This window comes from Phasianus colchicus, chromosome 33 (assembly GCF_987193195.1).
Source record: "Phasianus colchicus chromosome 33, bPhaCol1.hap1.1, whole genome shotgun sequence".
NCBI lineage: Eukaryota > Metazoa > Chordata > Aves > Galliformes > Phasianidae > Phasianus > Phasianus colchicus.
Genome location: NC_143468.1, coordinates 3,030,619 through 3,048,393, shown reverse-complemented (window position 1 = coordinate 3,048,393; position 17,775 = coordinate 3,030,619). Strand labels below are relative to the sequence as shown.

The 17,775-nt window shown below is 64.1% G+C and overlaps 3 protein-coding genes across 4 annotated transcripts; 2 read left to right on the top strand and 1 right to left on the bottom strand.

The window, feature by feature from the left end:
- Nucleotides 1-101: 101 nt before the first annotated feature.
- Nucleotides 102-5,528, bottom strand: LOC149913939 (tubulin alpha-1C chain). 2 transcript variants are annotated; one of them, XM_090128297.1, is made up of 4 exons: nucleotides 5,508-5,528; nucleotides 2,298-2,520; nucleotides 2,079-2,227; nucleotides 102-1,142 (listed from the first exon to the last, which is right to left on the bottom strand). In XM_090128297.1, the coding sequence occupies exons 2-4, from the start codon at nucleotides 2,416-2,418 to the stop codon at nucleotides 171-173; spliced, it is 1,242 nt and encodes a 413-aa protein (XP_089984423.1). In that variant the 5' UTR covers nucleotides 2,419-2,520; nucleotides 5,508-5,528; the 3' UTR covers nucleotides 102-170. The 2 variants fall into 2 exon arrangements, with proteins under 2 accessions (XP_089984423.1, XP_089984422.1); XM_090128296.1 differs by lacking the exon at nucleotides 5,508-5,528 and adding an exon at nucleotides 3,367-3,441.
- A 1,710-nt stretch (nucleotides 5,529-7,238) lies between these two features.
- On the top strand, nucleotides 7,239-11,062 carry LOC116239280 (tubulin alpha-1A chain). The gene is made up of 4 exons (XM_090128295.1): nucleotides 7,239-7,378; nucleotides 8,470-8,692; nucleotides 8,763-8,911; nucleotides 9,894-11,062. Exons 1-4 carry the CDS (start codon nucleotides 7,376-7,378, stop codon nucleotides 10,872-10,874), a joined length of 1,356 nt encoding a protein of 451 aa, XP_089984421.1. The 5' UTR covers nucleotides 7,239-7,375; the 3' UTR covers nucleotides 10,875-11,062.
- Nucleotides 11,063-13,647: 2,585 nt separating this feature from the next.
- TUBA1B (tubulin alpha 1b) lies at nucleotides 13,648-17,375 on the top strand. Its single transcript, XM_090128386.1, has 4 exons — nucleotides 13,648-13,808; nucleotides 15,111-15,333; nucleotides 15,411-15,559; nucleotides 16,206-17,375. The coding sequence occupies exons 1-4, from the start codon at nucleotides 13,806-13,808 to the stop codon at nucleotides 17,184-17,186; spliced, it is 1,356 nt and encodes a 451-aa protein (XP_089984512.1). The 5' UTR covers nucleotides 13,648-13,805; the 3' UTR covers nucleotides 17,187-17,375.
- The last annotated feature ends 400 nt before the right edge of the window (nucleotides 17,376-17,775 follow it).

Sequence of the window (17,775 nt, the reverse complement as noted above, 5' to 3'; positions counted from 1 at the left end):
TCCCGTGCGCGTGAACAGCGTAACCGAGCGGACGGATTCCCACAGAGATCCAGGACCCCCAACCCCAGCGCAGCCCACGAACAACAAAACAGAGCCAAACCTGTGAACATTGCAGCTTTATTGAGCCTCACAGCGCAGCAGCCCAGGAAGGCACTCATTGCACCCAACCACTACTCCTCCCCGTCCTCCTCCCCCTCCACGCTGTCGGCCCCCACCTCCTCATAATCCTTCTCCAGGGCAGCCATGTCCTCCCGCGCCTCCGAGAACTCGCCCTCCTCCATGCCCTCCCCCACATACCAGTGCACAAAGGCTCGCTTGGCGTACATCAGGTCAAACTTGTGGTCCAGGCGCGCCCACGCCTCGGCGATGGCCGTGGTGTTGCTCAGCATGCACACGGCGCGCTGCACCTTGGCCAGGTCCCCCCCGGGCACCACGGTGGGCGGCTGGTAGTTGATGCCCACCTTGAAGCCGGTGGGGCACCAGTCTACGAACTGGATGCTGCGCTTGGTCTTGATGGTGGCGATGGCGGCGTTGACATCTTTGGGCACCACGTCCCCGCGGTACAGCAGGCAGCACGCCATGTACTTGCCGTGCCGCGGGTCGCACTTCACCATCTGGTTGGCCGGCTCGAAGCACGCGTTGGTGATCTCAGCCACCGACAGCTGCTCGTGGTACGCCTTCTCAGCAGAGATGACGGGGGCGTACGTGGCCAGCGGGAAGTGGATGCGGGGGTAGGGCACCAGGTTGGTCTGGAACTCCGTCAGGTCGACGTTCAGAGCCCCGTCGAAGCGCAGCGAGGCCGTGATGGAGGACACGATCTGGCTGATGAGGCGGTTCAGGTTGGTGTAGGTCGGGCGCTCGATGTCCAGGTTCCTGCGGCAGATGTCGTAGATGGCCTCGTTGTCCACCATGAAGGCGCAGTCGGAGTGCTCCAGCGTGGTGTGGGTGGTGAGGATGGAGTTGTAGGGCTCCACCACGGCCGTGGACACCTGCGGGGCCGGGTAGATGGAGAACTCCAGCTTGGACTTCTTGCCGTAGTCGACCGACAGGCGCTCCATCAGCAGCGAGGTGAAGCCGGAGCCGGTGCCGCCCCCAAAGCTGTGGAACACCAGGAAGCCCTGCAGCCCCGTGCACTGGTCAGCCTGCAGGGACACAAGAAGGGGTCGTGTTGGACCCAGGCAGCTGCACAGCTCGGTCCTTCCTCTTTGTGGCCTCCTGAGGACATTCTTTCTGGAGGTGTTTCTTTTGGGGGTCTCTGGGGGTAGGAGGCACCAGGGCAGGGCGATGGGGCACCTCCAGCCATTGCAATCTGCCCCTTGAGGTGTGGATCCCTTTGTGGGACACAGCCTATGGGGTGGGGGCACTGGGCAGTCTGGGGGAAGATGCATGGATTGGGGTTCAGAGCAGCTCAGCCTCAGCCATGGCCTCGCATCCCACACTTGTGCACCAGGTGATGCATCCTGCTACAACCTGATGTGCTAGCACTGCCTGCAGCACAGCCAGCAGCACCACAGCTCTGTCGCTGGCGTGGGAACAGAAGTTGAAAGCAATGGGGCAGCAGCACCGGTCCAACCGGCCCCACGGCGGCGGCGGCACCCACACAGAAGCCCCAGGTCCAGCCACAAGCAGACAGGTTGGCACCAGGAGCAGACAGCCCTGGGGCTGGCGTGGGGAGGGGACAGCACTGACCCATCCGCCCTGTCCTGTCCCTCTAAGGCAGCGGTTAATGCTGCTGACAGTGTGAGAAGGAGCTGCTGATCCCCACCCAAGGCGACCTCATATCGAGGGGAATCTTCTCATGACCCATAAGAAAAAAAGACAGTGAGGTTTTCCAAAGCACAGGAGCTGCCCTGTGCCCTGCAGGCCCATCCCACACCCAGAGCCAACACATTTGGGTATGGAGGCTGCAGCAGCAGCACACCTGCAGCACCCGGAGGCACAGGGTCAGCGTCCCACCCACGGCAGGAGGAGGGGGGCCGACGCACTCAGAGCCCCACAGCACAGCTCCGTGCTGCCCCACTGATGGGGGGGACCCAAAGGCCGCGACGATGCGCGCAGCCCCGCGGCGCCGTACCCACCAGCTTGCGGATGCGGTCCAGCACCAGGTCGATGATCTCCTTGCCGATGGTGTAGTGCCCCCGGGCGTAGTTGTTGGCCGCATCCTCCTTGCCCGTGATCAGCTGCTCGGGGTGGAAGAGCTGCCGGTACGTCCCCGTGCGCACCTCATCTGGGGGCACCGGGAGCAACGTCAGCACCGCCACGGCCCCCCTCAGCACCGCCACCCCCACCCCGCTCACCGATCACAGTGGGTTCCAGGTCCACGAATATGGCACGGGGCACGTGCTTGCCGGCCCCCGTCTCACTGAAGAAGGTGTTGAAGGAGTCGTCCCCCCCGCCGATGGTTTTGTCGCTGGGCATCTGCCCGTCGGGCTGGATGCCGTGCTCCAGGCAGTACAGCTCCCAGCAGGCATTGCCGATCTGCACGCCCGCTTGGCCCACGTGGATGGAGATGCACTCACGCTGTGGGGGGCAGGAGGGGGTTTGGGTGCTGCTCTGCTGCGCCCCAGCGCTGCAGAACTTGAGGGTGGGGATCTTCCCGTGGTCAGCCCTACGTTCTCCTGCTTCTACTGGGACAGCAGCTCTCAAGTTTGGGGCTGCCTGACCCAACTGCTGTGCTGCCTCCATCAGTGCACAGCTGGACGTGGCTTTTCCCCATAGTTATTCCCAGTTGTAATGGGATGGGGACACCATTTGGGACACATTGCCCCAATATCTGCCACGTGCTGCATCCTCTTCTTTAGAGCCAAGATCAGGGCTCTCCCCTCTTCCACCCCAGCTGTACTGGGATGGGGCACTCTGCCGTTCTTTTCCCCACCAGTCACTGCCCCACATCGCAGTCCCAATGCCCACAGCTCAGCCCAGCCCCATTGCAAGGCTCAGGGTGGGGCGGGAGCAAACTCCAAAGGCCACGAGTGCAGTGTCAGAGCCTCACATAGGATCCAGCAGCTCCGTGGGGCTCTGCCTGGGTGGAATACAGATGCTGCCCCACGCGTGACTCACATCCACGAGTGATCCCACACGCCCCACTCCCTTGCAGCATCCCGGACACACACAGTTCCCACTGCCCCTTATCCCCAGTCTAACATATCACTCACTTCAGTCCTGCAGCCCGCAGACCCCGACCCCCAAACCCATGGCGCAGCCTCCACCCCCTCTCCAACACAACTCTATGCCATACCCAGGACACACGTGGCTCCAGCGACCCCCGACCCCACGCACTGCCCACGTGAGTCCCACAGCCCTTCCACGCCGGAAACCCCCCAGCCCCACGCAGGGGGTCCCACAGCCCACCCGTGCCCCCCTCACCATGGCCGCTCACTACCCGACCCGTTATGAAGCCGCCGGTGAGAGGAACAGAGAAAATCCCCCCCCCGGACCCACCCTTATATAGCCGAGGGGGCGTGGCCTCAATGGTGCGGGACACGTGTGGGCGTGCCCCGCCGCCCCGCCCCCTTTAGACACCGCCCCCTTCACGCCCCGCCCTTTCCGCCCCGCCCCGCCTCTGATTGGTCGGTTCGAACGTCGGATGCGAGAGGGCGGGGCTCTTTTCTAGGGGGCGTGGTCTGTGACAGCGGCCGGCGGAATGTGGGGGCGTGGTCTATCGGGTGGGCGTGGTTTGAGCAGAAGGGGCGGGGCTTCCCAAGAGGGGCGCGAAGGGGCTGCAGGCGGACCCCAATGCGGGGGGTCCCGGTGGCCCCCAGCCCCAGCCCTGCAAAGGCGGAACCGGGACCCGGGGGGGCTGAGGGGGGCCCCGCTGTCCCCGTGTCGCCGTTCCCGTGGGAATCCCCGCGGGGCACCGCCGCGCCGTCTCCTTTTCCCGCTGCCATCGCCTTTGTTCCTCCGCCAGCGCCGGGGGGGGGCATTTCCATGGGGCGGCAATGGCGTGGGGAGGGGAGTGGGGGGGGCAGATCCTGTAGGGCAGGAGGAGCGGGCCGGGGGGTGGGGAGAGCACCTCGTGGGTCACCTCAAGTCTGGCCTCGGGCTGTGGGTGGGGACCGTTTGGGGTCACATTCCCAGGGTTTGGGGATCTCCGTGCCCCCCCGCGTGGGGCTTTGAGGGGTGGGGGGGAGGGGATGCTCCCCCTCCATTTAAGGGCCCCTGAGGACTCACTGAGGGGGACCAGGATGTCCCCAGGGCTGAGGGACCCCTCTGCCCCAGGGGGGGTCCTGAGTGTGGTGTGTCCCTGCAGTGCCACTATGGTCCCCTGCGTGCCTGGGGGGTCCACGTGCCCCGTGGCTGCACCCCCACAACCCAAACAGCACCGTGATTCCACCCCCCAGTTTACCCAGTGTCCCCCCCATGCCCTCAGTGCTGGCTCCTCTGTAGGACTGGAGCACCCCGTGTCCCCCAGTGCTGCCCCCTGCTCCTCCCCAGTATCGCCAGAACCTCCCCACCCCGGGGACCCCCTTCCCTCCCTATGGGGATGCACCAATTCCACCATCACCCCCCCAGCTCCCCCTTTCCCCCCACCCCCCCGTTCCCCCCATCCCCATCTCTCCGCCGCAGCCGCCGCCCCGTGCCTTTATCCCTGCTTTTGCCGCAATGCGGTGCCGCACCTGCAGCCCCCTCCCCACACCCAGACAAATGTAGCCCCCCCCCCCCACACACACCCTTAACCCTGTGCTCCCCCCATTCCCACTCTCTCATCATCCCGTGGGCGTTGGGGGGGTTGTGGGACACCCAAACTACGTGGACAAAGCGGTGACCCCCCCCCTCCTCATAGTTGTCCTGCAATGCTGTGGGGATAGAGACCCCCACCCAATTCCAGGAGGGGACACACAGAGGTCACACTGTCAGGCCGGGTGCCCCCATCTCCGCCGTACCCCCAGGGCCCCGTCCCTCAGTCTGGGTGAACATGTCACATCGATGCTCAGGGGACAGACAGACAGACAGACAGACAGAGCTGGCGGGCACAGGCGGTGGGGGGGGGGAGGAGGGTGGGCAGAGCCAGAAACCTCCACCAGCCCCACACCAACGCCATGACTTCGGATCGGGCTGCAGCGGGGGGAGCAGAGGGTTGGGTGGTGGAGGGGCTGCAGTGGGGCTGGGGGGCGCCGGGGGGGTTGGGGGGGGGCATGGCCTCTGTGCTGGGTTGTGTCTGGGCTGCAAACACAGCAGGGGCCCAGCAACAGTCACCAGGAGCTGCTGCGTTGCTACCAACAATCAACACAGCACAGGCGGCCAGGAGTTGGTGGGGGGGCACTGGGACCTGGGGGGGGGGACGCTGGGAGCTTGGGGAAATGGAGCCTACCCCCCCCCCCAACAGCATGGACTGCTGTGCACTGCAGCTGTGCATTGGAAAGAGGGGGGCAGGGTTAGTGGCTCCCCATAGCAGAGCACTGAGGGGTTGGGAACCGGAGGAAAGGGGGGGGGGGAGGGCAGGGGTAGTTTTAGCCCCCCCCCCAGCAGTACAATGGGGTCAGATGGGGGTTGTGGGATGGAGTCACCTCCTTGCAGCGGTATGGGGGGGTTCTGAGGTCTCAGACCCCCCCTGCCCAGTCCCCAAGTCCTGCATTCCCTTTGACTGGACCCCCCCCCCCCACTCCACGAGGTGATGGAGGCAGGAAGGGGGGATTTGGGGAGGGGGATCGCAGCCTGTATCCTAGCAACCTGTCTCCTAGCAACCCCGTTGCTTAGCAGCGGGAAGCGCGGTGGCGAGTGGCCTTCCATACCTAACGAGGTGGGAGGGGGCTGGGGGAGACCCCCCCCAGAACTCAGAGCCCATCACCCTTCACCCTGCACCACCCTGGGGGGGGGCTGAGCCCCCAGAACCACAGAGGCCCCCCCACCAATGCCCTTGGGGACATTGAAGGGCACCTCCCATCCCTGGGCTGTGGGTTGGGGGCTGTATTTCCCACTCCTGGGGGGGTCAGAACCTCACAGAGCACTCATAGGCAATGGCTGTGGGATCAGCTGGGGGGAGCCCAATTTTTGGGGGGGGGGGCACAGCCTGACTGGGGCTGCCTCAGCCTTTGTTCTGGTGGGCGCTGCCCAGCTCGTGGCTCCTCTTTGTCTGCAGCCCCACAATCCTGGAGGGGGGGGAAGGGGGGAGCCCCGCCCTGGTTTAGCAGCACCCCAAAAGCACCGAGGGAGGGGGGCAGAGAGGTGAGGACATGGAAACGAAGACGTGAAGCATCCCAAAAATGCACACATTGTATGAGAAAAGCAGAAAAAAGCCGTGATTTCCCAGCATTTGGGGGGTGGGGAGGGGGATGATGCTGGCAGCTCCACCTGCAGTGCCCTGGGGCACCAACCCCCCCCCAAACCCTCCCAAAAGCCACTAGGAGATGTGCAGGAACCCCTGGAGCTGGGGAGGATGATGGTTTGGGTAGGGGGCTGCAGCAGATTGGGGGGGGTCAGGGTGGTCCATCTGTGTCCCAAACACCAACTGCTGCAGAGCAGCTGCTGTTGGACCTGGAGCTGTTCTGGGGGCTGCGGGGGTCCAGGGGCTGTTCTGGGGGCTTGGGGGGGGGCAGATTGGCCTGGAACAGCCCCGGGATTCCCCTTTCTTTGGGCCTCCAGGGGCTGCGGTCTGCACACAAAGAGGGACAGGGATGGGCGCGGGGCCATGGATGCGGCGGGGGCCAAAGGACGGCTGGGAAGCGGGGCACTGGGGCACAGCCAGGAGCGGGGACAGCGACAGTTCCGGGAATGGGGACAGGGATGCGGCCAAAACGAGGACAGTGGCACGGTTCAAACGGGGACCGGGGTGTGGCCGAGGATGGGGACAGGGATGCGGATGGGGATTGGGGTGTGGGCACGGCTGGGGACGGTGATGTGGTTGGAAACGGGGACCGGGATGGGGGCATAACCAAAGCTAGGGGCCAGGGTGTGGCCGGGGATGGGGCCGGGGATGGGGTCAGTGCCACAGCTGAGATCCAGAGCGCTGTGGCACAGCTGGGAACGGGGAGCAGGGCGTGGTTGGAGCCGATGGCACTGAAAGTGACGGGGTCCAGGGATGGGGAGACAGAAATGGGGGAGCAGGGATGGGGACACGGGACCGGAGCAGAACGGGGCAGGGAGCGGTGATGGAGCGCTGGTGGCGGCGGTCCCCTCCGCATCCCCCGTCCCCCCCCGCCCCGCCCCGCCCGCCCTTTGTCTGCAGCTCCGGTGGGGCGGGGGGGAGAAGGGGGGGGCATTACCTCATCCCCGCACACCAATGGCCGCCGCCGGGGCCTCCTCCCCCCGCACCGCTCCGCTCCGCTCCGCCCCGGCGGCCCTATAAAGCCCCGTTCCGCCGCCCGGCTCCGCCGCGTCTCTTACATCGACTGCCTCAGCGTCGTGCTGTGAGAAAGCCCCGGAGCGAGCAGCCGCCATGGTGAGCACCGGGGGGGGGGGGGGCGGCACTGGGATCGGGCACTGCTCACCTCCCCCCCTTCCTTTTGTTCCTTTTTTTTTTTTTTCTTCCCCTTTTTGTTTTTTTTTTTTCCCCCTCCTTTGCAGTCGCGGAGCCCATAATGAGATCACCGCCAAGGGCTCCGGTGACAAAACGCGGCCCCCGCCCGGTGCGCGGGGGGGGGATGAACGCCCGTCTGTCGGTGCTGAGCCCGCACCGGGTGCGGTCCCCGTTAAACCGCACCGTGTCCCGTTAATCCGGGCAGGACGGGGCCTCGGTGCCGCGTCAGCTTCGGGTGTGGTCCCCGTTAAATCATGGGGGGGGTACCCTCAAATCCGCTAATTGAGGAGGAATGGGGCTCCCTCCGTACCGACTCTGCAGAGGGTGCAGCCCCCCGGTAAAAGGGGTTGGGGGGACGTTAGGATCCGTTATGTGGGGTAAAATGAGCCCCGGTGCCGAGTCAGCAAAGGGCGTGGTCCCCGTTAAACCGAGACGGGGAGCACCGGGTCCCTTTAAACAGGGTGAGATGGGACCTCCCGGTACCGGCTCCGCGCTGGGCGTGGCTCCCGGTTAACGGAGCACAATAGGAGCGCCGTTCTCCGGTTCTGAGCCCGTAAGGGCGTGGTCCCGGTCCGATAGAACAGAATAACACTGAGGCCGAACCGGGTGGGGCGATGGTTAAACTGAGACCCCCACCACCCCCCTCCGGCAGAATGAGTGCCGGCGCTGAGCCCCCAACCTTCAGCCTTGCGTCCCTATAGGGCAGGGCGTGGCCCCATGGGCAGCGTGGGATCCATTGCTGAGCCCCCAGCCCACAATGGGTGGGGTTACAGAGCTGGACGGAACCCCCCAGTGCTGAGCCCCCCATCGGGGTGTGGCTGTGCTGCAGCCCCAGAACAATGGGATGGGGATGGGTTCGATGCAGCCTTTGGGGGGGGGTCCGGCCCTATTCCAGCCGCCAGAGGGCGCTCCTCTCAGCCCATCCCTATGAACAGCATTTCCGTGGGGGTCTGGGATGGGGGGAAACACATTGCTGAGCCGGGGGGTAACGCCGCCCCATATCCACCCCACAGCGTGAGTGCATCTCCATCCACGTGGGCCAAGCGGGCGTGCAGATCGGCAATGCCTGCTGGGAGCTGTACTGCCTGGAGCACGGCATCCAGCCCGACGGGCAGATGCCCAGCGACAAAACCATCGGCGGGGGGGACGACTCCTTCAACACCTTCTTCAGCGAGACGGGGGCCGGCAAGCACGTGCCCCGGGCCGTCTTTGTGGATCTGGAACCCACTGTGATCGGTGAGCGGGGTGGGGGTGGCGGTGCTGAGGGGGGCCGTGGCGGTGCTGACGTTGCTCCCGGTGCCCCCAGATGAGGTGCGCACGGGGACGTACCGGCAGCTCTTCCACCCCGAGCAGCTGATCACGGGCAAGGAGGATGCGGCCAACAACTACGCCCGGGGGCACTACACCATCGGCAAGGAGATCATCGACCTGGTGCTGGACCGCATCCGCAAGCTGGTGGGTACGGCGCCGCGGGGCTGCGCGCATCGTCGCGGCCTTTGGGTCCCCCCCCATCAGTGGGGCAGCACGGAGCTGTGCTGTGGGGCTCTGAGTGCGTCGGCCCCCCTCCTCCTGCAGTCAGTGGGGCTGGGTGGGTGGCGTGATGAGGACAAAGGCTCTGTTCCTCTGTCTCGCCTTCCCTTCCAGACCCAGCCAGGCTGGATTTAGATTGAATATATTAATTAATGGTAATCCTGTTGTGCAGGCTGCCATTGGCTGGCAGCGTGCCGCGGTGCAGCTGCGGTGTTGGAGCTGCTCCACAGCGCCGCGTCCCCCGGCATTGCTGAGCTCTGCAATTCCTCCTTTGTTCCCCTGCCCACCCCCCAGCCTCCAGCCCTGGCTGCGGCCACATCCAGCTGCACTTAGAGGGGTTGGGAACCCCAGGGATTGTGGAGGTGGAGGCAGAGCCATGGGCTGCCCCACTCCCATCCTGACGTTGTGGCCAAGACCTCAGCTCAGTCTGCTCCCTGTACACCCACCCATGGGTGGGTGAAGCTGACGGCATCTGCCCTCCACCCATGAGGCTGTGTGCCCATGGGGCTTTCCCAGGGGATCCGTGTTTCAAGTGGTGAGTCCTGGTGGATGGAAGTACCCTTCACCCTGTCCTGCTACTGGAAATCCCCCCTGAAGTGTCCTCTAGAGGACATAAAGAGGAAGGACCAAGTTCTGCAGCTGTCCAGAGTGAACAAAACACCACTCTGGTGTGTTCCCCCAGACTGCCCGTGCCCCCACCCCATAGGCTGTGTCCCACAAAGGGATCCACACCTCAAGGGGCAGATTGCAATGGCTGGAGGTGCCCCATCGCCCTGCCCTGGTGCCTCCTACCCCCAGAGACCCCCAAAAGAAACACCTCCAGAATGTCCTCAGGAGGCCACAAAAAGGAAGGACCGAGCTGTGCAGCTGCCTGGATCCAACACAACCCCTTCTTGTGTCCCTGCAGGCTGACCAGTGCACGGGGCTGCAGGGCTTCCTGGTGTTCCACAGCTTTGGGGGCGGCACCGGCTCCGGCTTCACCTCGCTGCTGATGGAGCGCCTGTCGGTCGACTACGGCAAGAAGTCCAAGCTGGAGTTCTCCATCTACCCGGCCCCGCAGGTGTCCACGGCCGTGGTGGAGCCCTACAACTCCATCCTCACCACCCACACCACGCTGGAGCACTCCGACTGCGCCTTCATGGTGGACAACGAGGCCATCTACGACATCTGCCGCAGGAACCTGGACATCGAGCGCCCGACCTACACCAACCTCAACAGGCTGATAGGGCAGATCGTGTCCTCCATCACGGCCTCACTGCGCTTCGACGGGGCTCTGAATGTCGACCTGACGGAGTTCCAGACCAACCTGGTGCCCTACCCCCGCATCCACTTCCCGCTGGCCACGTACGCCCCCGTCATCTCTGCTGAGAAGGCGTACCACGAGCAGCTGTCGGTGGCTGAGATCACCAACGCGTGCTTCGAGCCGGCCAACCAGATGGTGAAGTGCGACCCGCGGCACGGCAAGTACATGGCGTGCTGCCTGCTGTACCGCGGGGACGTGGTGCCCAAAGATGTCAACGCCGCCATCGCCACCATCAAGACCAAGCGCACCATTCAGTTTGTAGACTGGTGCCCCACTGGGTTCAAGGTGGGCATCAACTACCAGCCGCCCACTGTGGTGCCCGGGGGGGACCTGGCCAAGGTGCAGCGCGCCGTGTGCATGCTGAGCAACACCACGGCCATCGCCGAGGCGTGGGCGCGCCTGGACCACAAGTTTGACCTGATGTACGCCAAGCGAGCCTTTGTGCACTGGTACGTGGGGGAGGGCATGGAGGAGGGCGAGTTCTCGGAGGCGCGGGAGGACATGGCTGCCCTGGAGAAGGATTATGAGGAGGTGGGGGTGGATTCGGTGGAAGGAGAGGGTGAGGAGGAAGGAGAGGAGTACTGAGGGTTCACAACGGTGCTGCTCGCACAGGGAACAATCCTGGTTATCCCCACCCCATCCCCACGGGTCTGTAGCAGTGTGCGCTGCTGTCTGTGCTGTTCTATGGTCTGTGGTTCAATGGAAAGTCTGTTACAGACCCCCCCCATCCTCTCCTGTGTGTCTCAATGAATAAAAAGCATTCCCTGTCTTAAGCTCTGTGTCTGGTGGTTCTGTGCTGTGATGCTGGGACAACCCCCCCCCCATTTCCCTTCATCAGTTGTGCTGCTCGGTGGGCTGATCTCAGCACCCTCAGCCCCAGCTCTGTCCTTGGGGGGTCACCCACCTCCTTCACCCCCAGTTTGTGGGGCAGAAGACGGGGGGGTGGGATGTGGGTGGGAAGCGCTGGGCTGCGGCCATTCATGAGGTTCCGCGGGAGCTGCGCAATTTTATGAATGGGAACTGCGGGTTCATTCATATCCCAGGGATGGGCAGACAGCCATCCTGGGGGGGCAATAAGGGGATACATCACACCCCCTCATGGGAGGGGGGGGCAAAGGGTGGGCACAAAATGCCCCTATGCTGAGCATCCCCCCACTTCCTCTTTCTTCCTCCCACTGTTTTCCCCTTGGAGTGTGATGATGTACCCCAGTGGGAATCCTCTGCAGTGGGTAGGAGTGGGGGTTGCTTTCCCTCTCCCCCCTTTCATGCTGTGCTTTGTGGCTGCAGCAGAACCCAGACTGCCTTAAACACCCCATAAATCACACAGCCTGCAGGTGGGTGGGGATATGCGGGGAGGGTGCATGGACCAGTGCTTGCTGGTGGAATGCACAAAGAGTTTGCTCCTTTCTACCTTATTTTCCTTTAATGAAACTCCTCCCTATCCCAGCCCACATTCTGGGGGTTTTGATCTTTTCTCCCACCCCGTCTTTCCGTGGTGGTGCGGTGACCCTGAGCTGCCCCCACTGTGACCCTCCACCATATAAGCAGTGCTGCACCATCCCAACCCCACGCCTTGGTGCCAACCATCCCCAGTGCAGCACCATGGGAATCTGTGCAGCGCCCGTTCCTGTGGTGCTGCTGTCACCTGAAACGGAGGAAGGAAACTCTGCCCCCATTGTGGTGTTAGGAAGCAGCCTGCCTTTATTCCTCGCCCTATAGACCAGACGATGTGACAAACAGGCGATGCTCCGGCAGCTCAGCTTCTACACCTGAACAGTGAGGACGTACCTGTGCAGTGTCTTGCACTCATTTTCATCCAATAACTCATTAAGAAATGCTAATGGCCCTCTGGGCATTAACACCAATGGTGCTCCTATGCTTACCTATTCTCTCCCCAGCTGTTTTTCTCCAACTTCAGTGGCTCGTTAGGCCATAATGAGCGACTTCCAAACAATGTAATGAAATCCAAGGCAAATGTCCTTGCCCACGGTGGGTGCAAAAGATAAAAGGCGTCTGTTGTGACTGCAGTGCTTCTTGTGAGGCAGAATGAAGAGAAAACAAGGCTGGTCGCACAGCAACGCGGGCAGGGGGTGCTTTAGGACCAGAGCTCATAGATTCCTTTTGCTTAAAGGGATGCGTTGGTCCTTGAGCTGCGATGCTGATCCATGTTGCTGAGCAAAGCAGCTGCATCGGCATCCAGGTCTGCTGCTGGGTGGCCCCCCGTGGCCCCCCCAGGGCCGGTAGAAGCGTAAAGAGAGGGGGGAGGGGGGGGGGTCGCTCTGCTGCCCTGTAGAGTTGGGGGGGGGGGCTTCACCGACGTGCTGGGGAAGCAGCGCCGTGCCCGCAGCCCCCCCACCCCAAAAGGCTGTGGGTGCCCCCCCCATCCCTGGCCCCACCCGTTGCAGGAAGAGCAACCGCTCCACTCGGGATGGGGACAACGCAGCCCTACGTGGGGGTGGGGGCAATCAGCCACACCCCCCCACAGCCCCCCCCCACCCCGCTGTGCTCACAGCGCAACGCGGTGCGAACCCGGCGTGCGGCAGCGCGGCGTTGCGGGGGGTGTCACGCATACAGGACCCCCCCCCCATTATCCCCATCCCACTCCCATTATCCCCCCCCCCCGGGGCTCTCCCTTCCTCATAGCCGCCATTTCACGGCCGGCGGCCATGAGGCAGCGCCACGTCAGCGCAGCGCTGCTGCAGTGCGGCCGTGGGGGGGGGACACGACAACGGGGGGGGGGGGACACGACACGGCGGGGGGGGGGGGTCTCACGGGCTCCGGTGTACTGGGAGCAAAGAGCACCGGGGGTGGAGGGGGGGCGACATTGCGACCCTCGTGGTGGGATGGGGGGAGGGTGAAGGGGGGGGGCAGCGTGCAGATGGCAGCGGGGTGGGATGGGGGGGGTACAGATGGGCCGGGGGCCCCCTGGGGAGCTGGGCTTTGGGGAGGGGGGGGCAACGCGGAAGCGGATTAAAGGCTCTGGGCGTTGGAGGAGGGGGGGAGCACGTGCTGTATGTCCCCCCCCTTCCCCCCCGCACTGGCGCAGTTTTCCTCTGCAGCAAAACCGCACCGGGGCGGGCGGGGAAATGCGGGGGGAGGACGGGGGGGGGTTGAGTATTAACGACTGTTGCTTTCGTTCCCTCTTCCTCCCCCCCCCACGTCGGAGTGGGGCGGGCAAAGCGCACAGGACAGACTGCGGATGGGGGGGGGGGGCGATCCCTGTAGTAATTCACCCCCCCCATTCCCCGGACCCTTTTTTGCTGCTCCAGATGGGGGCTGCACCGCACTGCAGGGGGGGGGCAGGGCGAGTCGCCCACTCTGCAGATGGGGGGGGGAGGGTGGAGCGCGCCGCGAGGTTCGACCAATCAGCGCTGGAGGTGTTTTGATGGGCGGTCGCGGCAGCCAATGGGAGCGCGGGAGCTGCCCGCTGCTGTTCCTCTATATTAAGGGCGCGCCCGGGAGCGGCTGCAGTCGGAACTTGCGACGACTCTTTGCGTCGGGCCGAGTACCGCAACCATGGTATGGGGCGGGGTGATTAGGGGTGATTAGGGGGTAATTAGGGAGTAGGAGCGATGGGTGGATGGGTGAATGGAACGCAAGCTGAGGGGGGCTTTGGGCAGTGGAAGGGGGATGTAGGAGATGGGGAGGGGGGTGCGGAGATGGGGGAAAGGATTGGGGGGAATTTGGGGTGAGAGTGAAGGATGGGGAGCAGGAATGGAGGGGCTGAGCTGAGAGGGGAGTAACGGGGTGGGGGTGGGTGGTAAAAAGGTAACGGGCTGAGGGGGGGGAAGGGGCTGGGGGGGCAGAGCGGGAATTGGGGGCAGGATGGGGGCTGGGAGGAGCGGATGGGGCAGAGCGATGGGGGGGCACAGAGCAGGACCTGGGGGGGGGGGGGCCACAGGGCAGGACCTGGGGGAGCCGCCTCACCCCGAAGCCCCCATTGGGGCCCGGCAGCACGTGGTCCCACATTTCCCCCCCCCCCCCCCAGTCGCTCGGTTGGGGGCGGGGCGTGAGCCCAATTTTGGCGCCAAATCCGGACCGTTAGGGGTTTCCCGCGCGCGGGAAGGTGCGGGAGCGCTCCTCCCCCCTCCCCAAACCCCCCCCCATTCAACCCCGCCCTTTGCGGCACCAAAATCCCCCCCCCCGCCCTTCCCCCCCCGCACGCTGCCCCCGTTCCCTTTCCTGTCCCGCTTTGCTCCCCGCACCCACCCGATGGCGGCTCATTCAGACCCCATGGTTCTGATCCGACCCCCCCCCGGGCGGTTATATGGCTGCCCCTCCCATAAAGCTCCGGCTCCCCACCCCCCCATCTGAGCACCATCTGCCTTCCATGGAGGAATGCTGAGCAGGTGGTGCCTTACGGGTGCGGCAGGGAATGTGGGGGTGGGGGAGCGGCAGAACAACTGGACCCCCCCCCCATCCCACCCCGTGCTGCACTCATCGCTTTGGGTTCGGTCTGTGGCCACGTGGTTTCCCGCAGTGATGTCAGCGCTGCGGTGCTGCTTCCTCATCCTCAGTGCCACCCCCTGCCCTGGCTGTGAAATGCACTCCGGTTTGTGGGGTGGGGGCGCTCCCACACTGCTATGGGGCCACAAACACCCCCCCCCCTCCCCATGGCCCCATTGCTGCCTGGCACAGAGTGCTGTTCGTCCCCCCGGGGCTCAGGTTGTCCCGTGGTGCCGCTGAGCCCCACTGGTGCCGCGTGTCCCATCCCAGTGCAACGGTGGGAAGTAGGGCTGACCACGGGGAGATCCCCACCTCAAGTTCTGCAGCGCTGGGGCGCAGCAGAGCAGCACCCAAAGCCCCTCCTGCCCCCCACAGCGTGAGTGCATCTCCATCCACGTGGGCCAAGCGGGCGTGCAGATCGGCAATGCCTGCTGGGAGCTGTACTGCCTGGAGCACGGCATCCAGCCCGACGGGCAGATGCCCAGCGACAAAACCATCGGCGGGGGGGACGACTCCTTCAACACCTTCTTCAGCGAGACGGGGGCCGGCAAGCACGTGCCCCGGGCCGTCTTTGTGGATCTGGAACCCACTGTGATCGGTGAGCGGGGTGGGGGTGGGGGTGGGGGTGCTGAGGGGGGGCCGTGGCGGTGCTGACGTTGCTCCCGGTGCCCCCAGATGAGGTGCGCACGGGGACGTACCGGCAGCTCTTCCACCCCGAGCAGCTGATCACGGGCAAGGAGGATGCGGCCAACAACTACGCCCGGGGGCACTACACCATCGGCAAGGAGATCATCGACCTGGTGCTGGACCGCATCCGCAAGCTGGTGGGTACGGCGCCGCGGGGCTGCGCGCATCGTCGCGGCCTTTGGGTCCCCCCCCATCAGTGGGGCAGCACGGAGCTGTGCTGTGGGGCTCTGAGTGCGTCGGCCCCCCTCCTCCTGCCGTGGGTGGGACGCTGACCCTGTGCCTCCGGGTGCTGCAGGTGTGCTGCTGCTGCAGCCTCCATACCCAAATGTGTTGGCTCTGGGTGTGGGATGGGCCTGCAGGGCACAGGGCAGCTCCTGTGCTTTGGAAAACCTCACTTTCCTTCTTTTGGGTCATGTGAGGTTTTCGCTGACATGGACTCTGATCCTGCTTTACGCAGTGCTTATGAGCAGCTGTGCTGAGTGCTTAACTCCTTCAGGGAAGCTCATGCCAGCCCTGAGTCCCTGCAGCGCTGTTCCTGTGTGTGAGGGGCTGCTGCCAGCTCCTGCCCACTCATCTCTGTGGGCTGTTGGCTCCTTGAGGCACCTTGCTGTCCCCCAAATGCTTACAGCCCTATGGGGGCCAACACTTCCTTGTGTTTGCGGTGTAAGATGTGTCAAAGGGCTGAGACAGTTGGGTGCGAGCTTCACTTCTTAGGCAAGTGAGTAGCAATGTGAATTTGGGACACTTGGCAATGATGTGATGTCTCCTGCTGTTCTTTTCCAGGCTGACCAGTGCACGGGGCTGCAGGGCTTCCTGGTGTTCCACAGCTTTGGGGGCGGCACCGGCTCCGGCTTCACCTCGCTGCTGATGGAGCGCCTGTCGGTCGACTACGGCAAGAAGTCCAAGCTGGAGTTCTCCATCTACCCGGCCCCGCAGGTGTCCACGGCCGTGGTGGAGCCCTACAACTCCATCCTCACCACCCACACCACGCTGGAGCACTCCGACTGCGCCTTCATGGTGGACAACGAGGCCATCTACGACATCTGCCGCAGGAACCTGGACATCGAGCGCCCGACCTACACCAACCTGAACCGCCTCATCAGCCAGATCGTGTCCTCCATCACGGCCTCGCTGCGCTTCGACGGGGCTCTGAACGTCGACCTGACGGAGTTCCAGACCAACCTGGTGCCCTACCCCCGCATCCACTTCCCGCTGGCCACGTACGCCCCCGTCATCTCTGCTGAGAAGGCGTACCACGAGCAGCTGTCGGTGGCTGAGATCACCAACGCGTGCTTCGAGCCGGCCAACCAGATGGTGAAGTGCGACCCGCGGCACGGCAAGTACATGGCGTGCTGCCTGCTGTACCGCGGGGACGTGGTGCCCAAAGATGTCAACGCCGCCATCGCCACCATCAAGACCAAGCGCAGCATCCAGTTCGTAGACTGGTGCCCCACCGGCTTCAAGGTGGGCATCAACTACCAGCCGCCCACCGTGGTGCCCGGGGGGGACCTGGCCAAGGTGCAGCGCGCCGTGTGCATGCTGAGCAACACCACGGCCATCGCCGAGGCGTGGGCGCGCCTGGACCACAAGTTTGACCTGATGTACGCCAAGCGAGCCTTTGTGCACTGGTACGTGGGGGAGGGCATGGAGGAGGGCGAGTTCTCGGAGGCGCGGGAGGACATGGCTGCCCTGGAGAAGGATTATGAGGAGGTGGGGGTGGATTCGGTGGAAGGAGAGGGTGAGGAGGAGGGAGAGGAGTACTGAGGGTTCACAGCGTTCTTGCTCTTGCTCATGCAGACAACAAAGCTAGTTATCCCCCCCGTCCCCACGGGTCTGTAGTGGTGTGTGCTGCTGTCTGTGCTGTTATGCTCTGTGGTTCAATGGCAAGTCTGTTACAGACCCACCCTTCTTCTCTTGTGTGTCTCAATGAATAAAAAGCATTCCCTGTCTTAAGCTCTGTGTCTGGTTGTTCTGTGCTGTGATGTTGGGATAACCATGTTTACCCCCACTCTGGTGGTGGTGCTGCTGGGGGTGGGCTGAGCTCAGCACCCTGAGCCCCAGCTCTGTCCATGGCCCCCAGTGTGCAGGGCAGAAGATTTGGGGGAGAGGGGGGAGAAGATGTGGGTGGGAGGTGCTGGGCTGCGGTCATTCATGAGGTTCTGTGGGAGCCGCATGTTTTTATGAATGGGAGCCGCGGGTTCATTCATACCCCTGGGTGGGCAGAGAGCCATCCTGGGGTCCTGTGGCCTAATGGGGGGGGGGGGTTATAACTGAGAGCATTTCTCATCCCCCTTGAGGGGGGTGGGGGCGCAGGTGACGCCTCACAGCAGAGGGATGGGATCACAGCCGTTGC